Consider the following 24,136-nt stretch of genomic DNA (forward strand, 5'->3'; position numbering starts at 1 on the left):
TTTCGTGGCTTCTTCCAACAATGCCTGTCAGTTTTATGCACTTAAAGAAGCTAAAACACAATGTGCTCTGTATTACATATTACTTTTCATAATGTAAATAATATTTCAGTTATAGTAGGGTGCCTGTAGGGTGTTCGTATCCTGCCAAATGTATGATCTCCTCGCAGTTACATATGATGATCGTACGACTTTTATATGGATTCACAATCATCAAAGAGTATACAATTTTGGGTGATAGAGAGTTATACAAATGTTTTAAATCATAGCACTTAAATATATCAAGGGGAAATTGTTTGATCAGTGCAGATATATATCATATATATATATATATATATATATATATATATATATACAGTACAGTATATCAATCATACAAAAGTTGCATATCATTTCATTCTAATCATCATCAACATTAAATCCTACCATCAGATAGCATCTCTTTCAGTTCATCTGGCCAGCAGTTCAGTCCTCCCTTCTCCTCTTCATCCTTGTCTCTCTCGCTATCCTCAAAGTAATCCTTCTCCTTGAGTACCTTCAGTGTCTTTGCGGCATCCCAGAACTCGGATCCAGGAAGGAGAGAGTCTTTGAGGACGGACATCAGGTTACTGGACAGGAGCTGCTGAGTCTTCCCGAGGAGCTTGCCACGTTCAAACAAAACCTGCGGGGCATATCATGTAACATCGGTGATTTAATAAGCAGGTAAATTTTATGAGACATTCAAAGTACTGTTTCTGCTCTGATTAAAAAAAAATTGTCAGTAAAAATTATGGTGAAAGGTATTGAATAAGGGCGTTCTGTATGTCCGTTACCCTACATGTGGGACTTTCCTGAAATGAATGAGTTCACTTTTCCAGTTCAAATGGAAAGTTGTTCCACTTGGAAATGACCATGACTTGAGTGGTTCATGAAGTGAAGAAAGAATGGTTTACAAAATTATCATTTATGGAATTTACAATATGCAAGTGACTAATTAGACTAGGAGGATTTTTCAACAAAATCTCTGAAGGAAAAATATTTGAAGACCAATATGTTTTTTTATTTGGAAGGAGTTACAGGACTGTGTCAATCTGCCCTGCTAACTCAAACCCTTATCAGCTGGACAAGGTTCTTCAAATCATTGGGAAGTGAAGACAAATATAGTATGTTCATATGGTAAGAGGAGGCATGCAAATTAGTGACAAAACGAGGCAGAAATACTACAATATTGGTGTATATACACACAAAATCAAACTAGAATCCAGAAGATAATAATTTACCTCCCCATCAAATCAGACACTTCTGAATAGTAGTTTTCTTTTGGTATTAACAATACACACAATGGTCTTTATTAACAATATACATAAGGGTCTTCTTCTTTTCTGCCAAGTTTTGTCACCCTAACTGCATACCCACTCTCAGCAAACAAACATACTATAAATCTGGTTTTCACATTTTTAATTAAAAATACCAAAAATAATAAAGAAGATCAATTTTTATTTTTATTTTTTTTTTTGGGGGGGGATTTGAGTACATACTTGAATTTAAAAGATTCTTGTAACACCCATGAAAGGAACATTCTAGAGTGTGAATACCACGTACCTGGGAAGGAGGATAGTGAGCTATCAGTGTCCTGAATCTAGAACTGTGACGGTCATCCTCAAACTGACCAATCTATCAACAAAATAAAACAGAATGGCCAACAGAAACAAATCATGAGTCATAAGCAAAATGCAATAAATATTTAATGGAAACAAGAAATGAAATACCACTGTTTTTCAAATTCCAACCCAAAAAATCATTTAAAAAAATTGACAGAAGTGATAGGAAATAATGAACACATCTTTTTCAGCATGTCTTACTGTCTTCATCATGCCAGAAAATTCAGTTCTTAGTCTTTTTAGTGTATAATGTGGTGCCAACATATGACCGAGACTTTAAAGCCTACTCCTAACGCTAACATAAGTTTCTCATTTCGGACGCGTACAAAAACAGATTTTCAAATTAATGGGCTTACATCTCATTAGCTTACATAAATATATATTCAAATACGAAGCCAAATTCATGAACCAAATACAAATCTTGGCTAAGTATATTTTCCAAACAAAAATCTAAGTAAAATGATAATTTTCTGATGCAAGCATTGAATAGCAGCCCTGTACATGAATCAATCGTCACCACAAAATTCTCAAAGCAGATGTATTCCATATCAATGAGAACTACTCACATAGAATTTGCCAATGGATGTTTCCACAAAGCACACACCGTAGACACTCTCCCCACCAGAGCTTTCACTCGGCCTCTCTGTGACTGCAAGAAGATAGCTGCTCTGTGCCTCACATGTATCCCCATCTATAAAGCTATAGGTTCTTGTCGCTATGTCAGGAGAAGGAAAGAAGTAAGCGAAGTTCAAGAGTCATCGTGATGATTATAAGGAATAAGGAATGAAGACATATACTAACACTGTTTACAGACTATTAATTATACACTTTGTCATACATGATTTCGCGAAGCAAGATATGAGGTCAAATACAGCGACTCATATTCTGTGGTCTGATTACCTTTGATCACGGTCTAAGTCTGTACTAACATTATGAGAAGCCTAAGATGTCAAAATTTTGTTTAAATTGCATTTTTCTAACATTTGCTTTGATCTTTCCCATTTTCATTAAATGAAGACAACTATCCTATTTATCATTCCCAGACAGTTGAGAAAAATTTCAGTGTCAGTGTCCCATAAATCAAACATCTACTTTTAGATATTTTCGTCACAATTGGCTTTCCATAGTTGACCCACAGCTTACATATAACAGAGGTCGATTCAAACCCGAGTTAAGAATATGGCCAGAATGATTGTATAGAAATTTTGAAGCAAAAATTTCAAATACAGTAAGGAGCTCATGAAAATGTCCACATAAATATGATAAATAACAGAGAGAAAAGAAAAAAAATAGAACAGAGGTATACAACATACCTTGTGTTGAAATCCTGCATATCTCTCTCTTGACAACTTTGTCAAATTTTGTTACAGATCTGCTCACTGAGAAGAAAAAATGAAGCGGAAAGAATAAACTTAGGTTGCATCAAATTAAGATGATAGATTATGATGATAATGATGGTGATGATGATGATAATAATGGTGATCATGATGATGATCACGATGATCATGATGATAATGATGATCATGACGATCGTGATGATGATCATGAGGATGATCATGATGATCATGATGAACATGATGTTGATGATAGTATTATGATGATGATGATGGTGAAGGTGATGACGATGATGATAGATGATGATGATGGTGGTGGTGGTGGTGGTGATGATGATGATGATGATGGTGATGATGACGATAGCATGATGATTGTGATGAAGGTGATGATGATGATAGCATGATGATGATGGTGATGAAGGTGATGAGGGTGATGATGAGGGTGATGATGAGGATGATGATGGTGACAATGGTGGTGGTGGTGGGGGTGGTGGTGATGATGATGATGATAATAATGGTGATCATGGTGATGATCACGATGATCATGATGATCGTGATGATGATTATGATGCTCATGATGATCATGATGATGATCATGAGGATGATCATGATGATCATGATGATCATGATGAACATGATGTTGATGATAGTATTATGATGATCATGATAGTGAAGGTGATGACGATGATGATAATGATTGATGATGATGGTGGTGGTGGTGATGATGATGATGGTGATGATGACGATAGCATGATGATGATGATGGTGATGAAGGTGATGATGATGATGATGATGATGATGATGGTGACAATGGTGGTGGTGGTGATGACAATAAAAATGACACTGATGATTATCAAGATGATCATCATGAAAATGATTCTAATGATGATGGCAATGATTATACACATTATCAATTTCTTAATGAAATTTCTGAATTCCCATTCATTCCAAATATTTCCCTTCTACCAGTAGGACTGGCATTAACAATTTTTGCAATGTATATCAATGAAAGTGCTATTCTTTTATCACAATTGCTCTCTAATGTTCTGTAAGAAAATACTCAATTTTTATACCAAAACTTAATTTGGGATATTTTGGAAATTCATTATTTTGACCACTCATGACACACAAATTTTACAATAAGCTTAAGGAGCAAATGAACTTAACTGTACAAAAAACTTTTTTTGACGGTTATATCAAAAGAAACAATCCTTCAAGCATTAAGTTCTTAAAGTTTTAGCACTAAGAATTTCCAAAACATAAGTTCAATATAATAAACAACAGCTTTTAAGCTAACTAAAACAATGAGCAAACTCATTTTCCTAATCGAGTATGACAAAAGAGTGGCATGGTCTCAAAACTCACAGAAAATTATGGCATTCACAAAATTACAAGACTAACTAACTGAAATGCAATGTCATGCCCGGAAGGCCCTCACACACATTTTGTAGATTTCAGAAGTGAATATTTCATACAAAATATTTCATTTTTTTATAAATTCATTATGTCCCTACCTTAAGGGTGTGAAAAATACAATTCTAGATTTCTTAATAAGTACTATTCAAAACTGCCTTCTTCCTGTGACATCACTGCAGCTTTGCAAACAATTCTCTCGAAAATCAGAAAGGAAACTGGGTGTTTTCCAAAGCCATTTTCAAGAAATTACATACCCTTTCCCATCAATCTATACCAAATATAGCAAATTTTCTTTTTAAATGTGTGCAGACTCTAATTTTTATTATTCCCATGCTTGCTTTTATCCTGTTCATACCATGTAAGCTGTTGAACCGTGTAGAAATGAATACATAAATATTCAGATATAGACTCTATGTGCCTTCATTTCTCATGCATGGCAGTTGAATGAAAGCCATTATCATCAACATGAAATAAAGAAATAATATATTATATTCTTAACTTACTGTTTTTAACTCTTTCCTGCATCATATCTGGGGTCTCCGTCTGTTCCACCCGAGCAACACGGTACCCCTTCTGGATTAGCGTATCACTATACCGACTAAACGCTATCTCAGGGAAACCGGAATGTGCATTCTCTCCCTAGCATAAAATGGAAGAGGGGGCAGGGATTACATGATTTTCAGTTGGTTTCAAGTAAAAATATTCAACAATTGGGTAGGCCCATTTCGGGTACACGTGTACACGCACGGCCAAGTCAGTGTACACGCACGGCCAAGTCAGTGCACGTGTACTAAATTCCATCACCGTGTACAAAGCTTGCATGGGACTACAAAGTCAGTGAACAAGCTCACAGCTTCACATTAAATCTTAGTTCTCAGAGACTGTACATGTTTTAATCACTAATATGCCAATATATTTCAATTAATCTTGAGTGACTTCACTTCCAAAATCGCCGATTTAATCCACATTCATTCTGGAGACTCGAGTTTTTGTACCACGAAATGGGTCTGCTCCGGTCTTGAAAGCTCAAAAGCGTTGCTTAATCACACTCAGAGCCAATTTGAGAATCACCAATTGCGACAGCGATCATTGCTATAACTTACGTGTTATACGCCCGTACACATGTGCTACAAGCCTACAAACAAACGCTCCTCAAATTGGCAACAAAATAATAAAAATCAATCGATAACTTCAGTTACACTTAACTCTGCAGCGATCTGTGCATGCATGTACGGTACAGTATACAAAATGCGCATCCAACGAGCGTCGGCGCTAGCTAGGGCCCTGCACTGATTTTATTATGAATTCTTTATTAATTTAATGCGCTGCTAAGCTGAGTAAACTTTTAATTTGCACCAATTTTTGTGGATTGATACTTCAAACTTCTCAGGTAAGCTTTAAAACCGTGACTTGGGCTATATATAGACCCCTTTTTATGACATGTTGATGCGGGTCTGTGTCGACATAAAAACATAACTTGCTCTCACAGTGTTTACTCCGTGTACACGTGTATCAAAAATGGACTTTCAAAACGGGCCTACAATTGGGTCTTTGTGCTTTATACCACCAACAGGTTAAATGTGACTCAATTAAATGTGATGGCTAATAATGCATGAACACACTGGTAATATCATGCTACGAGGACACCCGTATTACCTAATTTGATTGCTTATTAAATATAATGTGCATGTCGCTATTTAAGCATGATTTTAATTCACACTTTAATCTTCATTATACACCTCCCCCCCCATGGTGGCTCAGTACTAGAGAGCCCTCTTCATGAATGGTAACTTGTGGGTTTGATCCTAAACAGCAACATACTAAGGACCTTCTGCCTTCTTGTCAGGCAATTGGCTTAATAAGTGGAAAGAGATAATACTAATTACAAACAATAGCTACCGAAAGTTACTGGGTCACATATATACTACATCTGAGAACTTATGGTTACTGTCATAATTGATGTTCATTCATGTGAAAGGTGCAACCTTATTGCTTTCTCACCCAACTCAGATTAAAGACATTGATTCACATTACAAAAATAAAACAATCTTGAACTTTGATTTGTGTCATATTTAATATTTTTCACGTGCATAAAAAACACCTGAGAAGAATTATGTTTAAGTGCACGGAATACGATTGGAATGCTGTTTCTGATCACTTTATTCTCCACTTTTCAAACCACTAAATGATTCTTGGGTTTAATTTTTTCAGGGCTTCATTTTTTACAACACAGCACAGACACAGGTGACACATGGGACCTTGCTGATCAGATTTTGAAGTTAAATCAATGTTGACCAATACCTTTAAGTAGAACTTTGCAAGTTATATTCACCTTCATGTAGATGAGTCCAAGCTCTTTGACGGCTACCTCTGCATCCATGTGATACAGTTCATAGAATTTTCCCATCTAAAAAGACGCACAGGTAAAGGAAATGAATAAATAAAATTAAAATACCTCTATACTATAGAGAGGAAAAGGGACGCTACTGACATTGAAATCCAATTACATGTAGCATACCTATTTTCACCTGCCACCCCCCCCCCAAAAAAAAAAAAATGAGTAGTCTCAAGTGAATATTGAGCTTTTCAATGAGCTTGAAAAGGCACATTCTATGCGATAAAATGATAAATGACTTGTCAAAATTGATGAACAATAACATTATCATAGTCTTAATTGAATATGTAAGGTATTTTGTTGGAGTTTCATTCAAGCATGAGATAGGCTCACTGTACAATTTCGGCGAAACCTCCCACCAGTCAGGGCAAAATGTCACAGAAACTTTTTGAGTGAATGAATCTCTATTTGGTTTCACTTCCAATAACAACATAAAGAGTAAATCATTGCAATGCAAGTAAACAGCAAAGAACAAAAGTAAATAATTACAGAATAATATACATAATACATGCACTACATTATTATGGAACATAGAAACATGGATGAAACAAGATGGAAAAGAAATGTGGTGACTTACTAAGAAGCTTAGATTGTAGGCCATAGGCCACCAGAATGTTATTATCTTACATAATCAATCATTTTAAACATATGAAAACAAGCAAACAAAATTATGAAACAGATTGAAGTAAACACCCAAAGTAATGATACACAAATAAATTTTCCAAAAAATACACTAAGAAGTTTTTTTTTTTAAATGTGGAATGCAGAATGCAAACAAATTCTTTTAGACCTACAGTATAACAATCTAACGTTCACAAAGCAGATAAGGGGGGGGGGAGAAAAATTAGTAGAGCTCTATTTTCCATAGATAATAACGGGAAAAGTACAATTTATAAAGTGAGACAAATATAATCAGCAGGCATTCTATTACTGATCTAAGTATTTCTTCAGTGATTCTGTCTTAAACTTGTTTTGAAAAACACTAGGGCTAACTGATAGCTTCAATGAAGTAGGAAGGAAGTTCCATAATTTTGGCCCTGTACAAACAATGTATTTAGCCGAAAACTAGTTTTGACCAATAGCAAATGGAGAAAAGAAACTTGTCTTGTATAGTAAGAAAGGATTTGGTCATTTCTAACACAAAACAAAGCAGAGCAAGTGAAAGTTCCAGATTGTTTAAAGGTCAAGTCCACCTCAGAAAAAAATGTTGATTTGAATCAATAGAGAAAAATCAGACAAGCACAATGCTGAAAATTTCATCAAAATCGGATATAAAATAAGAAAGTTATGACATTTCAAATTTTTGCTTATTTTTAACAAAATAGTTATATGAACGAGCCAGTTACATCCAAATAAGAGAGTCGATGATGTCACTCACTATTTCTTTTGTTTTTTATTGTTTGAATTATACAATATTTTTATTTTTAGAAACTAGACTTAAACTAGACAGTCACAAACATTACAAACATATGCACGGCTTCATACATCCCCAAGATGCATTGGATATGATCTCACCTTAAAGAAAAGAACAGCATTATAATACTTGGATTTCATCTCCCACCATTGTCTCATAGCCTGAATGAAAATCAAGGAAAAGAAATAGAAAGATGGATCATTCAGAATTGTTTTAAATACATAACAAAATCCTAAGGCAAATTGAGACATTGATACGTACAATGTTTCCTAGGTAATTGGTTTATACATGTACCAACCAGCTTGGCGTTTACCAGAAAAATGCTGTCCTGCCGAGTTCTTGCGGGAGTTACCATAAACAGAAACAGATACAATGGTAACTCTTAAAGTAGGGGAAACATTTCTCTTTATCCTCGTTTATCTGACTTTTCCTCTCAGTCTGCCCCCCCCCCCCCTTTATTCTCTCTCTGTCCCTCTCTCACTACCTCCATCATTTCCTCAAACTGTCTGTCTGCTTTTAACACAAATAAAAAATTATGAACAAAAACAATGAATACATTGGGTGTTTAAATTTCTATGTGACATAATTATTGACAGTCTACCCACAGTTACGATTTGCTTTACTCAACAAATTGTAATTTGGATACCATCGGAATCTATGAAATGATGAAAAGGAGCTTAAATTTTAAAGAAAACTGAACAAGCTCTGAATTTTTCATACAGATTTTCAGATATCCAATTGTAATAATAATTGAAAATTATTTTTTTCAAATTAAGCAGAAACTTAAAACTTACAGGGGTGCATTTGTCCAAGAACGTCTTTGGCACGAAGAGAGTACTGGGATCATATTCTGGGTCATGCTCTGGTCTGCCTTTGATGTCTCTAAATAGAAAACAAAAAAGAAATCATGTATTATTTTTACACAAGATAAATCATTGATAATAATCTGCATGTCTTACAATATGAAAGGTATCAATATCTGGAAAGAAAACAATGTTCAACATTAATTTGTGATACAAACATATTGTTCTTAACACTTTCTGATAATCTTATTGTTCATTTTACCCTGTAATTCAAATCATAAATAATCAATGGCTTTTATGAATCAACAGAAGTTCAGAACTAGCACATCAATGATGTGGAGCTCATCAGGCATCTCGCAACGAAATTTAACACAATTTTAATTTCAGCCCAGTTGACACTAGTGAATTATATTGGTGACATAAATTGAGGATATAGAATTGAAATTGATGAAGAAATGACATAGAAGCATTTTTTGTGATCTATGAATGAATTTCATATAAATTAAGCATAAATAACTCTCTAGTAAAAATTTCTTAACTCTGTGAAGAACCTTGGTGAACCTCATGTAGCCCTGAGATGGAACAAAAAATAATCAAAATCAATTAACAAATAAATAAGTAATTTTGGGGAGTTTTGAAAATATATGAATAAATTAGCATATTTAATGAATTTCAAAATTCTGTGTTGAAATTTTGTATCACCACCTCGAGCTATCATATTAAGCAAACAAAATTGAAATTGATCAACAAATGAAGAAGAAAAAAACATTTTTTGTGATTTATGAATAAATTTTGCATAAATTAGCATAAATAATTTTCCAGACAAAATTTCAAAATTTTGTGTACAAGTTTGGTGAACCTCATGCAGCTCTACCAGATGGAAGAAAAAAAATCAAAATCTGTCAACAAATAAAGAAGAGGCATTTTCTGTGATTTATGAATAAATTTCGTATACATAATTTTCTACTGAAAATTTCAAAATTCTGTGTAAAAGTATGGTGAACCGCATGAAGTTCTACCAGATGGAAGAAAAAAAATAAAAAATCGGTCAACAATTAAAGAAGAAAAAGCATTTTATGTGAATTTTTAAAAATATGAATAAATTAATTTCGCATAAATTAGCATAAAAATTGTTCTAGTCAAAATTTTGAAATTCTGTGAAGTTTGGTGAACCTCATGAAGCTCTACCAGATGGAAGAAAAAAATCAAAATCAGTCAACAAATAAAGAAGAAGCATTTTATGTGAATTTTTAAAAATTTGCATAAATTAGCATAAAAATTGTTCTGGTCAAAATTTCAAAATTCTGTGTAGAAGTTTGGTGAACCTCATAAAGCTCTACCAGATGGAAGCAAAAGATCAAAATCGGTTGACAAATAAAGAAGCATTTTTTGTGAATTTTGAAAAATGCGCATAAATTAGCACATTTAATGAATTTCAAAATTCTGTGTAGAACTTTTGAATCCCCCACTTAGTGCTATCATATAAAGCAAACAGAATTGAAATCGGACTTGAAATGGCAAAGAAGTAACATTTTGAAATTGTGGACGGACGACAGAAGACAGACGACGGACACCACACCACGGCATAAGCTCATCTTGCCCAGATGAGCTAAAAACTGGGTATGGGGGCATCGTGGTCTTGTGATTCCGAATCTAGTATTACAATCAGCACAGCCGTGGATTTAAATCCCAGATATGTTTTCATTCAGCAAGAAATTCAAATCACATTGCGCTGCACACAACCCAGGTGAGGAGAATGGGGACCAGGCATGACTAATCCCTTGAATGCACAGCACTGAAAACAGCAGCTACAGTTAAAGCTTGGCTAATAGTGACAGCGCTCTTCAAAATAGATTATTTCAAGATAGATGGCACTATATCAATGCCTCTCAACATAATGGGTTACATTCCAACTTGTTTACACAGTAATAGTTCATTTCAGTTCCTGTAAGGTACATCAGAGAATTTTAATTGGTAGAAATCTACAAGCGATCCATCCTCCAGAATCTGAAATTTACATCCTAGAACAAAAGGATGAAATGCTGAAATGGACACAGCAGGAAATAGCTCCATCGATATTTACATACACCCAGGACATTCCCACCTGTTTTTCAAAGCTGATGCAATGCTGCTCTGATTAAGAAAATCTCAATAAAATGCCTCATGATGAAATGACCATTTAACTTTTCTCTAGTTTTCTGTCTTAATATAAAATACATTACAAATAGCTTTGTTTTTGTGAAGTTGGTTTGGTGGAAAATTATCTATACTGTGAAAGCTTAGAACAGCTGCATTTAAAGTGGAATTTACTAAAGAATTATTTCCGTGTTCATGTGCTTATCTTTTATACACATAATTATGAATTATGCTACTGAAAAAAGTGGAAATTTACTAAGTCAAACCTCTCTTTTTTATTAAGACCACCCACAAAAGACAAAGTTAACAAGGCATATATGGCCTTTATGGACAGGTTCTTTTAAACATATTTCTCAAATGAGAGACAATTTTGGTGGCCAAAAAAGACAGGTTTTTACTGTAAGTATGTGGCCGCTACAGATTTCACAATATAAAGACCATATAAAATGAATATCACCATCTACTGACATTCAATCATGCCCAATTAAGACTTGTGGAATGAAAATCTCTGCTTGAAAGAAACTATGCTTGTATCGAAGAAAGCTAAAACTAAGTGGGCAACTTGGTCTTCCTAGATCAGTCCCTAATTCAGAATAATCACCTTGATTCCATGAGCAAGAAAGTGGGATCAAATATGACACTACTAAGATGCAGCCTTTGCTTTATACAATAAAGTTTTAAATTGCCGGTGATGTCAGCGAGCGTGCAATGGACAATATCGTATGGATCCAAAATTCATGATGAATAGATCCAAAATTGCACAAATTGTGACATCATTGTAAAATGGGCTGAATGATCAATATCAAACAACCAATCAACCAAAATGACAAGGATCTATCTAGTTATCATATAACGAAAGATATAACATACTTTCTTTTGCCTGGTTTCAGCCATTCCTGTCGTTGATGTGGAAAGCGTGCTTCGTCTGATTCAGATGCAGGGGTTGGAGATGGAGCAGGCTATTATAGAAGAAAATATTTTTTATTTGGAACATACTATTTTTAAATGTTTTCAAGTAAACATTTATAAACCAACAATACAAAATATGACATTGTACTGATTTCTATAAATATGTATTTGTATATTTTATTGAAAAAAATCAAAAGAATTATATGTACTAATTTACATATTCATCACATTTCAAGAAAAGATTACAAAAAGAAGAAAAAATAGAATAGGAATAAAAAATAAGCAAATAAGGCAGAGTATTAAAGTATGAAAATGTCAATACAGCAAAAAAAATAAAAACATCTGTAAATGTGAATATGTATTAAAATGGAAAATTGCAATTAAAGGTTATGGCAAAGACAGGTCATAAAAAAATAGCAAGCCATGCACATTATGATTATAGATATATATGACTATTTTATGGCATAACCATAACCAGACTTTAAAAACTTACAAAGAATATTACAGACCAATTCTTGGTACATGAAGCTTGGTCGGGGAGGGAGACCCTCAGGTCACAGTTATCAAGTTAGCTTTTCCCATACCCCGGCAGCTAAGCTACATGTACCCATCTACGGCTCTGCTTAATATTTATATTTTGTTGAAATTTATTTTATATTGGAATTGCCGAATTGATAATAAATAATAAAACTGACAGAAAAATGGGACAATCAAATCAATCATATTTCAGTAGTAAAGCATCTTTACTTGAGTCAAGTGACCAATGATTATCTGCTAAGGGTTTTTTAATGAAAAAATGAAATCTTCAAACCTTCTCTATTCAAACATCAATGCTAATTTTATAGCATTTTCAAAAGAAATCACTTGTTTGTAACATATTTCTCACAATAGCATATGCACATGTTCTGTTACAAGACTGCCATTTCTACCTCAATTCATTCTGTGATAATCTGAAATAAATAAAAATTCAACACGTGTATGTATTTTCTATTTTGATTTATCATGATGGGGATGATGAATGTCGTAATTTAATACATGCACGCCAACATGATAAACAACCTTTCTATGTGTTTAGTTATTTCTTATGATGTAGAATTTGTGTAAATTGAGTTTTTTTTAATATTGATTGTATTTTTATGTAAAATGATTGTAAAGGGTAATGCAATTCGGCTTTTCAGCCGCTATAGATACCCTTGTTGAAATAAACCGTTTTAAATAAATAAATAGATATAGATAGATATAGAAATAGATTATCAAAATAAAAAAAAATCCACAGAAATCAAATTTTTCATCAGTTCAACAAATAATTTGACATTTTTTAGATTAGAATAAAACATGTGAACTCACGGCAGGAGACTGGAATGCAGAGAGCTTAGCTTTGGTGGAAGAGCTGACAGACGGCGTGCCAAATGTCTTCTTAGGGGGTGGGGTAGCGGAATCTGGGCGTGCCATAGAAGATGGAGTTAGGACGCTACGACCCTTCGTTGCAGGCTTTTTTGTGGAAGGAGTGACAGTTGAAGTGGAACCCCTCTTTCGCTTTTTAGCTTTCTACAATTGTGAATGAAGAAGCGAAGGTATAAAAAAATAACCCAGGGGATGTATCTCACATTTCTTTGATAAAATGATATTAGCATTTTTACAGGATATGAAAAAATTGATTTTCCTCTGCGCTATGCAATGACATATCAAAGAACACTGAACAATGTATTTAAAGCAGATTACAAAATTCTAATCGCAATGTAGGTATTACATTCAGGTTTTTTAATTCAAAGTTTTTTTTTATTTCAGCTGAAGCATAGAATTTCATTGCTACTGTATCAGCTGCAATATACAAGCATCAGGACCAAACTTAAAATATGTGAAAGCATTTCATGGTAGAAATCCCTTTGCTTACCCTAATTTTGTGCTGTGCAAGTATGAGCAGTTATCAATTACCTTGCAGTGTCTACAATTCACACCTGTCAAACTTTGTAATTTCACATTTTCATGAAAATAAGGTAAGATGTGTCAGATAGATTGTCCACAATAGCAATAATGATAAAATTATATTATAATCAAGATATTTCGCATCCATTTCAGCCTTGTGAGGGCTATCAATGCCCTTTAAAGTCAACAATTTCACAAATACAAATTACAATCACAAACTTAAACAGTAACAAATGGAATGCCTGTGGCCATCTCATCTGCATCATGCGATTCAATATAGCAGCAGTGCTGACTTTGAAAACTACTCTTCACAAAAACATATACAGGTCCATATACTTTCTAAATTATGCTGTCATTTCAAAAACTTAAACTTCGGTTAAGATTTGGTCTTGACGCTGCCGCCGTCGGAAAAGCGGCGCCTATAGTCTCACTCTGCTATGCAGGTGAGACAAAAATAACTGCATTCTAAACTGAAATAACAGCAGCAGGTATGTAAGGCCAATCAACAAAATGAATACAAGGGATCATTTATTTAAATAGATACATCTCATGGTGGGTTTTGCAAAGTTCAGTATATTTTTTGCAGTCGACGAGAGCTAGGGAAAAAGGATTGAGCCACTGTAGGTGAAAGAGCTTTTGCTGAACACAATTTGTTCTCCGTCATGGTACCTGAAGAAGTGTTTGGGTGAATGACTTTTGTGACCCAGAATAGATAAATGAAGAAACAAGACTGTCGCTGGGGCAAGCACATAGTATGCCCGACCATAATGCGAAAAATTGAGTTATTGGTCAAGAAAGAAAAGTGGAAGATGGCAACTGGACCTTTGACCTTTTGACCTCAAAATCAATAGGCTTCCTGGGATGCATGCTAGTATCACACACACCACATTATATGAGCCAAGATTACATTGAACTAAATTTATCATGTTTACATGACTTCGAAAGGGTAAGATGAAAACATGTCATTGCACCTCAAACTTTTGACCTCAAAATCAATAGACGGGACATCAAGCGTGATACCATAATACGTCCTGCAGGACAGGCGTCTAAAAATCCATCTAATAGGGTGTTGTAGGAATATCTATTGATCGCAAGTGAGTTTTAATTCCCCAAAACAAGTGAATATCATTCATTTAACAAGCATAAATTCATTTGCTTCGGTTGAAATTGATTTATCACTTGTAATTTGTAATCATTGAAAATATTTTCTTGGGACTCCCCCCCTGTGCAGAAAGAGAGGAAGCTGAATTGATGAAAGGGTTAAAAAAAAAGGTTGTTATTCAGTCAAATGGACCAACCTTTGGTGTTTCAGGGTCCGACTCCGTCTCAGGTTCTGAGATGTCATCTTCATCCACTCCGCTGCTCTCAGCTCCTTCAGATTCATCATCACTTTCAGGTTTGAATTCATCTCCTAAAATATACCAAAGGTCAAGGGTCGAAAATAAAGTAAATATGTTAGACAGTGAAAAATAAGTACTCCTGCGAAGCCATTTGTCAATCGCTTAGAGCAGTATTTACTGATCATGCAATGTACAAGTTGCAGTTGATCATCAATTGTCATCATGTAGAGAGTGACCCAGTGTATTTATTGGTGGACTGTGAAACACAGGGTCATGGGTTCGATTCCTAGCCAAATGACAAAATTTAATTCAATAAGAAATTGACCTACATTTTGCTGCAATCAACCCAGAAAGCTTGTGCACTGTAAAAGGATTGCTGGGCTAAGCTAGGGTAATACTATTCAAGACCTTTGGAAGCCCATAAAGACTTTGAATTACATGATATTCGGGATACAAGTCCTGAATGATATCATCATCAATTTCATCATCATCACCATCATTATCATCAACACCATCATCATCGTTGTCATCAATACCATTACCATCATCCTCATCATCGTCATCATCATTATTATCATACTATAGAATATGACAAAACATAAAGTCTACTTAGGAAACTTAAATTGTACATATACCTGAACTATCACTGTCAGAGGCAACCATGATTCTCCTTCGTTTCTTCTTCTGTGTGCTCATGGCTTTCTTAGCAGCTGCCCTTGGCTTTCTTTTACTGCTTGTGATGTTGTCTTCACTTGCACTGCCGTCACTTGCATCTGTCAAATTTAAGAGTATTGTCACCAGACAAGTAAGAGAATATCTCAAGAGGTTTAGCTAAACACTTTGCTGGATACCCCTTACCCCAGAGTATCATCGACTCTGGACTAAGAAAAGACAGAAGAATAACAAAAGAGGGGATATTTCTGCAGTGGTGATACAACATTTGCCCCTGCAACAATCACTCTGGGCTTTATTTCATCTCAGATGTAGGGTTAGGTTTGCAATATGGTTTATGTCAGGTTAAGGGTGTGGTTTAGGGTAGGGAATAGTGTTAAATCCAAGATTGACATTTATAGTCATCCTATTAGTGTGTAGATTTTAGAGCAGAGCAATTGTGGCTGAAGCAAATGTCATGGGACCATTTCTGAATTTCCCTAAAATGACATTTCTGAATAGCCCAGACATAAACAACAAAATATTCTTTTTGTTAACACAGGGATAAAGAGGTCAATATTGCTCTTCTATTTTGAATGAAATGGGATCAAGCTTTATTAGAAATATATAAAACTAATGCTAACAATAATGCAGCTAATTAGGGAAAAAATTAAAGAATACATTATCACTTCTTTTAAACCAAGTTGTATACATAAGAGCTACAGATATCAGCAGAAAAAAAAATCATGTTGACTCTTCACTCATCCTCTAAATAAAATTCACCTTCAATCTCCATCCCATCCTCATCCTCCTCCTCCTCCTCATCTTCATCTTCTGATGGAACATGGCAGACAACGAGTTTCATCCTTTCCTCCCTTTCTTTCTTGAGTGCCTCATCGGCCTGATCCATTCCCCTCCTCACGTCTGGTTTGGTGGTGTGGAACTTGCAGCCAAACTGGCATTCCTTGGCCTGGCTCCCTTTGTAGGGATCTACAAGTCTTTACAAAGTATGTACAATAATCATTCATCATCAACATGATCATACTAATATTTTTTACAAATCACCTGTTCATTGATAAATCATAGATTGACAAAGGATATGTATCCAGGACATTCTTTAACAGAATAACGATATGTTTGGTTTTTTTACTATGTGTTTTTGTAAACAACTTCATGTAAGGGTGGATTCCCAAATAAAGAAGTTTCTAGATGCCGTGCGCTGCACACCATCTGCCCAAGCTGGCAAAGGGTGAATTAATCATACATTCAATTCGTTCATTTATTCAAGTTTCCAAGGGATAAACAAAATGAAATAAAATTTCACAAAGAAGTGAACCAAAACCTTACATTTACCATACTTCAGAATTCAAATATCTAATTCACTCAAAATCTCACTTTAGCAGCAAATCAAGAATACATTATGAGCAAGATGGAAGATAGTTTTCTACATACTTGTCACTGATCCAGGCACGACTAGGTGGGTCATCAAAGAACTGGACATGTACGAGCCCTCGCTTGCCATCCTTCTTGATGCATTTCTCGAGAGTGGGGTGGTTGCAAACAAGGCTGGGCCACCAGGGATATCCTTCTAGTCTGGCCCAGACCAGATCCCCAGGGGTAAACGTCTGGTGTCCATCTAAACATGGAATAGAGACCAAATTAGAAAGGTTGGGGTTAATCAAAAGGGAAAAAGCAGACCTTCATTTTTGAGGAGCGCGATCGTGCCGGCGCTCCTACCGCGCTCCTTAAAAAAATAAGGAGAGCAAAAAATTGCGCTCCTCAAAAAAAAATAAAATAAAAAATTCCTTGAAATCACTTTTAGTTGAAATTATCAGAAAAATGAAGAATATTCATCTCTTTCCCGACTCTGATTTTAATTTAATCTCGGTAAATATTGCAGTCCTATGTAGTCCCATATGTAGATTTTCATGGCAACACCATGGAAGTCTACATGTGGGACTACAATATTTACCGAGGTAAGTTCAAATCAGAGTCGGGAAAGTGGTGAATATTCTTAATTTTTCTGATAGTTTTCAACTAAATCAAAGTAATTTCAAGGAATTACGGAAAAAAGAAGGCCATTTCATGGATTTAAAGATGTAAAATGTGAAATTTTAGCAATATTTTTTTTCAATTTTTTTTTAGCAGGAGCGCGTACGACATCTTGTAAACGTATTGACGTGACCCAGGCCTAGTTTCACCACAGATTAATTAATAGCTAACACAGCTATTGCATATATACAATGTTAAGAAAAATCTACAATTTATCATACATGTATTGTAATGAATTGATTTGAGCTCCTCAAAAAAATAAGGAGAGCGATTTATTGAGCTCCACGAAATTATAAACGTGAAGGCCTGATAAAGAGTATTGCAGACTATCAATAGGATATTGTTTTAATTTCTCTTGGGTAAAATGGATGCAGATGAGTCTTGGCCACCTGCTAACTTGCCTGGCCTGGCCCAGACATGAAAGCATTCTTCCAAGACACTATTTCTTATAGTATAAGGATGTGGAAATGGCTGTCCAAAGATGCCATCAAATGTCTAACATTAACCCCGATTCAAGCAAGTGATACAGGAAACCAAATTCTCTAGGATGGCTACATGTAGGTCATGACACACTTGTTTTCCTGCTGCGCTGTACATAGCCAATGTATTGCTCTTAACTGCACAAGTTCAACATCTGCCAAAAGTATGACAATACAACGGAGGCAGAGGATGACTGTACAGTAAACTTACAGAAGAAAAGTCATGCTTAACTTCATAAGTTCTAAAGCACACAAGATCATATATAACACTAACAGTCAAAACACATAGGCCCAAATTCACAAAGGAGGTTTTGAAAACCCAAGGTTGAGTCCATAGTTTATGCAGATTTCCTGTATAAATTACGCTTAATTTAGCGCATGTATAAAATATGTCCAATGCTGATGTGCGCTTTTGGCAGTGCGCCAAATTGACGCCTGTTGCCGTGGTTATTCACGCTATTTTATCCATGAGTCCACTGTTTTTATTCATGAGTCCACTCTTCAAACAGTGGACTCATGAATAAAATAGCGTATATAACCATGTTAACAGGCGTCAATTTGGCGCACTGTAACAAAAGCGCGCATCAGCATTGGACACATTTTATACAAGCTCCCGATACGCGCTTAATTAAGCGTAATTTATACAGGATATCTGCATAAACCATGGACTCAACCGTGGGTTTTCAAAACCACCTTTGTGAATTCGGGCCATAATTTCACTGATTTAATAGTGTTTCTGAGCATGTCTCAGGAAATTATAGTATGACCACTTGCCATCAGCAATCACCCTCTCCATGCCGTTTTCAATCAATGAAACAAAGTCAAAAAAGGTCTTATTTTAAAGTAAACCCTTGTATTAATATATTCATTAATCTTCTCCGGAAGTGAGGAGCGTAGTGAGCTAGTCAGAAACTTCTGTGATCTGAATTGATTTTCAACTCATGTTTAAGATGTTGGAAAGAAAAAATGCAGGTGCTTATTTTGATGATAAGGACTGGTTTAGAGGAACAGTAGAAATGAGGATCAAGAGATAAAATTTATCGCTAACTCTTATTTTTGTGTATGCTGAGATTGCCACTTCCCCATGCATTTACTGTGAGATGTTGATGTTGTTCGTAGTGGATTGTTGTTGTTCGTAGTCGGTCGCTTCCAAACCCAAATGGTATACTCTCAGTGTGTCTGTCACAAGGTTGATAAGCTGCTATTTGCTTGAATACTGGTGTTAAAAGTCGGCATTGGTGCTTGTGGTGAAGCGAACCAAAGATGATGATATTATAGATCGCACTTGGGGGGATAATGTGGGGTTGGTGCCAAGAAGGGAAAAGAGAGACATATCACAAAGACAGGAAGGGGTGCTTGTCCTCTGATATCCTATGTCATTGGGTGATTTCAAGTTCAGTGTTGACCTTTTGGTGTTGGTGTTAGGTTAATTTTTACAGGAGTATAAAACCAAATACAAAACGAAAATGGTCCTGAAATGTCACTCACTAGATGTTGAGATGTCAATAATGTGATCCGGATGAGTTTTACAAACTCAGAATAGGTTTTGGAGCTGGGAGAAGCAATCCAAATTGTGCTTCCAACACCGGACTTGAAATCACCCAATTAATTACGGTGTTCATCATCTCTTCTCCAAGATACAAGTTGTGAAGTGGGCAGAGAAGGAGGACGTGTTAAAGTGTCTGCCTATCATGTTCACAGTCGCACATGGGTGTAGGGCATACACGAGGGAGTGCTCTGTGCATATGGTCTCTGAGCTTAGTCTGTCCTGTATTAAAGCATCCTCATGATCTTGACTTCTGTGGACCTGTCAAATGTACCAGAAGCTCTCCTACTAGTGATTTTGGCTGTAGCTGATATGTCCATCTTCCCTTCGTGGTTATGCTCCATTGCCGTTGCCATAGTACTGTGATACTAGTATCACAGTATCACTAGTATCACAGTCTTCTTCTGGATGGTCTTAGTGATTCTGGCGTAAGAAGTAGATGTAGAGGGAGGAGGAGCATTAAGTGCATGGGGAGCAGGGGCCCGTTTCTCAACACCGTTATAAGTTCTTGACTAAATCAGAGAAAGTGAGCAACCTGTCCGCTACCCATTTCATGAAGCCCTCTTTGCCACAATCTGGGACATCAACCTGATTAAATATTTATGACACCTCCAAACCTGTCATAACTTCTTTCGCAATGACGTAGTGGTATCACGTGGGTAGACAATGATATGTAACAGTGCCTTAAAATTTGAAAATTATAATCTTACGTAATCAATCATAGAAGTTGAAATAATATTGCAGACCAAGTGGAGTAGATGATTCAATAATACTTCCTTCATTCTCTTTCCTTAAAATTTCCTTGGCTTCCTTCTCTATTTGTCTTCAGTTTCTTTTGTTCTTTCTCTCAGCTCTCCTTCCATAATTTTCTCTTTTCGTTCGCTCCTCCTTTCATTCTTCCCTCCTTCATTTCTTCCTTTCTTTATTTCATTTTTTTTTCTAATTCTTTTCCCTTCTTTCTTTTCCTTCCTTCCTTCCTTCTTTTCCTTCCTTCCTTCCTTCCTTTTCTTCTTTCTTTCAAAGAATGAAGGAAACATATTTGTTTCCTTTATTCTTTCTTTCCTCCTCCTTTTTTACCTTTTCCTTTAATTCTAACCTTTATTTTGTCAATCACACATTTATTCATCTTCCCTTCCTTTATCTTTCTTTCTATTTCAAAGAATGACGGAAACCCTTTTTTCTCTATTATTCTTTTTTTCATCCTTCGTTTATTCTAACTTTCTATTTTTTTCTTCATTTTCTTTCCTTCTCAATTAATCTCTTTTCTTTCTCTCCTTCATTCTTTCGTTCACCCTCCCTTCTGATTCTTTATATTTTTTTCCACAAGTCTAACACTGTGTGTGGCCTTCTTTGTTGTTTTAGTAACGATGTATTTTCCTACCCCACCCCCAAATGTCTAATTGTGACGTCACCGGCCATGCTGCGGCGGATTTGACGTATATGGCTGACTGGCAGAACTTGAACTTGGACAACGCTCCTCAGAAATCATATTGTGAGTTTATCAATCCCACCCCTAGATCTATTTCTATTTATTTATATTTCATATCTATGGGCAGTGGTGTTCATTTACTGACCCCAGCTGCTTTATTCATGTTATTGTCTATTGTCTATTGATCTGTTCAGTGTTGTTCATTTCGTGAAATTCATTTTGTGAAATCTGGTCACCCTGCCCCCCCCCCCTCCCCTTCACACAAGAGGCCAATACTATTCTCAGTGCAAGCAATTCTTATGTACACATTTTCAATGAGGACATCACCATTCTGTGACAAATTAATTCAAATTGCACGCAATGCACGGCAAAATCCCCAGGTGCCGCACTGTACACCGTTGAGTAGGACTCACTATACTAGTAGGAGGCAATCTACTTACTTGTAAAAACAGATTTTGACGATATTTTTTCCTTTGCACTCTCTTGAGGTGAAACGGGTTTATCTGTTTCTGCCTTGTCCCCTGCTTTGGGTGATGTTTTCTCTGTTTTTTTACCTGGTATCTTGGTAAAATAGGAGAATAAGGTCGCCATTTTAATTCAAAAACACCGCTCCAGCAACTAGTTGACAGAGCGCATGGACCTGTACCTCCATGCAGAGCGCGAGTGAATTATAAACACGTGTTTTCTTCCGTTTTCGCGCGAAATTCTGAAAACGTAAACACAGCTGAGTGCGCCGTGCCAAGAGCAATAGGGAAAACCCCTATCCGATCACACACTGCTTCCCCGGGCATTTTTTTTTGTTCGGATTAATTCTGTTCCAATTTTCTGGGCATTTTCTCGAGGCATCTGGCGAGCCAAATTGCAATAAATCCTGAACCACTGGCGTACAGATGGGGGGACTGGGGGCCATGGACGCCACAAAATTTTCACGACCAAGAAAAAAAGGGGAAGAAAAAAAGAAATATTCGATTTTTTATAAAGGTCAAGATTTTTTATTGATCGCTTCGCTCGCTTGCAGCTTATCAGAACAACTTTCCCCATACGCCTGGCCCCTTCAAAAGCGTCAATATTATTGAATTTTTAAAAACATCTTTGTTATTTGGGAGCTCAGCTACACAGACCTCTAGCGGCCATCTCACACACATTGCCAGGGCTAGAGGGACCTAGCTATATGCCCCATAGGCTCCGTGTACCCCCTCCCCCACAACAGAAAAAACTCGGACTTTAATTGTGAATTATTGCACCGAGGTCGTATTGATTACTAGATTCTGCCGAGATTCTGCTTATGTTCAAAACTTAAACCTATATTCTGATGTTTGGGGTATATAGGTTCCATGTCTATAGTGTAAACGCCTTCAGCCTGTATATGGCCATGTGGCTAAGTTACTAGGAGGATGAGAGGAAAAGGAGATGGGGAGGGGAGGGGGGTGGTGGCAGATGGAGTAGCAATTTGCGAATCCGGAATGCGAAGCCGGCCGTGCCCCCCCCCCCCCCTCTTGAGAGGCAGTTAAAATTTGTAATGAAAAATGCCCTTACAACAGAAGTGCCCCAACCCCTTTGGAAGTGAAGATCTTTCTTTGCATGTCAATTTTTATCATGGCCCGAAAACCTTTTTTTTTCTTTTTTTCTTGTCAAAATAATTTTTCCTTGGAAATAATGTGCCCCCCCCCCCCATTGCAACAAACTATATAGAAGCCGCATAATTCCAAATATTACACAGGATTTTAGTTTATAAAGGGATACTTCGGGCTGAAGATATTTATATCTTAATAAATCGGTGGCGTTGATCCTGGGGGGGCTAGGGGGCACAGTGCCCCCACCCCCACTTTCTGAAGCACTGAAAACCTGAAAAGTGCCCCTTTCATCGGAAGAGGACCCGTTAAAGATGCCACCAAGTGCCCTTTCTCGTATAAGTGCCAATTTCTTTCTCCAAAAAATGCCCCCTCACGGACGTGTTCGGTGTAGTCTGCTGGGCAAACCATTCACTCGAGTATAGGGTCTGAATTGCAGCCTACTCATGCCTTCTGTACTGAAGGCATTCTCGCTCAGTACTGTATTGGAACAGCAAGTTTTGTATGTGCTAGTCTTTGCGTGGAGGCACACTTGTTGATCAAAGTTCCAATCAGGGTCTGTGCCTGCAGACTATGTTCGGTACCCTTTTCACCTGAGAAGGACCCGTTCATTAGTATGTGTTAGAAGTGCCATATCTCGAATCTGTGCCAATTTTTACCAAAAAATTCCCCCTAACGAACGTGTTCTGTGCTCCTTTTACATGAGGACGCGGTTTATGTCTGAGCAAGTGTTCCCTTGCTTTCTTATAGGTGCCTTTTCTCGTATCAGTGCCCCCTTTTACCCAAGGAAAGTGCCCCTCACTGTTCTACTTATTTCACCTGATGAGAAGAACCTGTTTTATGTGTTAACGAGTGCTCATTTGCTTTATCATAGGTGCCTGTTCTTGATATCAGATAAGTTGTCCTGAAGACCACTATTTTCGCGCCCGATGATCGCCCGGGATTTTCAAAAAAAGAATTGCCGTGTCTTCCTTCTGCAAGTCCATAACGAATGAAAAAACTTGTAAAAATAATACTGCCTTAAGTTTCATGAGTCGTGTGGGTGGGGTAGATAATTTTTTTCTTTGTTTTAAGATTACGGCCGTACGCAGCGGGGGG

General features: G+C 36.3%; 1 protein-coding gene across 1 annotated transcript in view; it reads right to left on the reverse strand.

The window, feature by feature from the left end:
* Nucleotides 1-22,157, reverse strand: part of LOC121420601 (DNA mismatch repair protein Msh6-like) — a 39,792-nt gene extending 17,635 nt beyond the window's left edge. The window contains exons 1-15 of the mRNA XM_041615267.1: nucleotides 21,908-22,157; nucleotides 17,414-17,597; nucleotides 16,745-16,959; nucleotides 15,946-16,083; nucleotides 15,269-15,381; nucleotides 13,392-13,592; nucleotides 12,006-12,094; nucleotides 8,991-9,078; nucleotides 8,298-8,357; nucleotides 6,720-6,794; nucleotides 4,891-5,026; nucleotides 2,951-3,016; nucleotides 2,204-2,352; nucleotides 1,579-1,650; nucleotides 424-658 (exon numbers count right to left, since the gene is read on the reverse strand). Of these exons, the coding sequence (XP_041471201.1) occupies nucleotides 424-658; nucleotides 1,579-1,650; nucleotides 2,204-2,352; nucleotides 2,951-3,016; nucleotides 4,891-5,026; nucleotides 6,720-6,794; nucleotides 8,298-8,357; nucleotides 8,991-9,078; nucleotides 12,006-12,094; nucleotides 13,392-13,592; nucleotides 15,269-15,381; nucleotides 15,946-16,083; nucleotides 16,745-16,959; nucleotides 17,414-17,597; nucleotides 21,908-22,058 (1,972 nt within the window). The 5' untranslated portion in view covers nucleotides 22,059-22,157. The remainder of the gene's footprint in view (nucleotides 1-423; nucleotides 659-1,578; nucleotides 1,651-2,203; nucleotides 2,353-2,950; nucleotides 3,017-4,890; nucleotides 5,027-6,719; nucleotides 6,795-8,297; nucleotides 8,358-8,990; nucleotides 9,079-12,005; nucleotides 12,095-13,391; nucleotides 13,593-15,268; nucleotides 15,382-15,945; nucleotides 16,084-16,744; nucleotides 16,960-17,413; nucleotides 17,598-21,907) is intronic.
* Nucleotides 22,158-24,136: the final 1,979 nt, after the last annotated feature.

Source organism: Lytechinus variegatus, chromosome 1 (genome assembly GCF_018143015.1).
Source record: "Lytechinus variegatus isolate NC3 chromosome 1, Lvar_3.0, whole genome shotgun sequence".
Classification (NCBI taxonomy): domain Eukaryota; kingdom Metazoa; phylum Echinodermata; class Echinoidea; order Temnopleuroida; family Toxopneustidae; genus Lytechinus; species Lytechinus variegatus.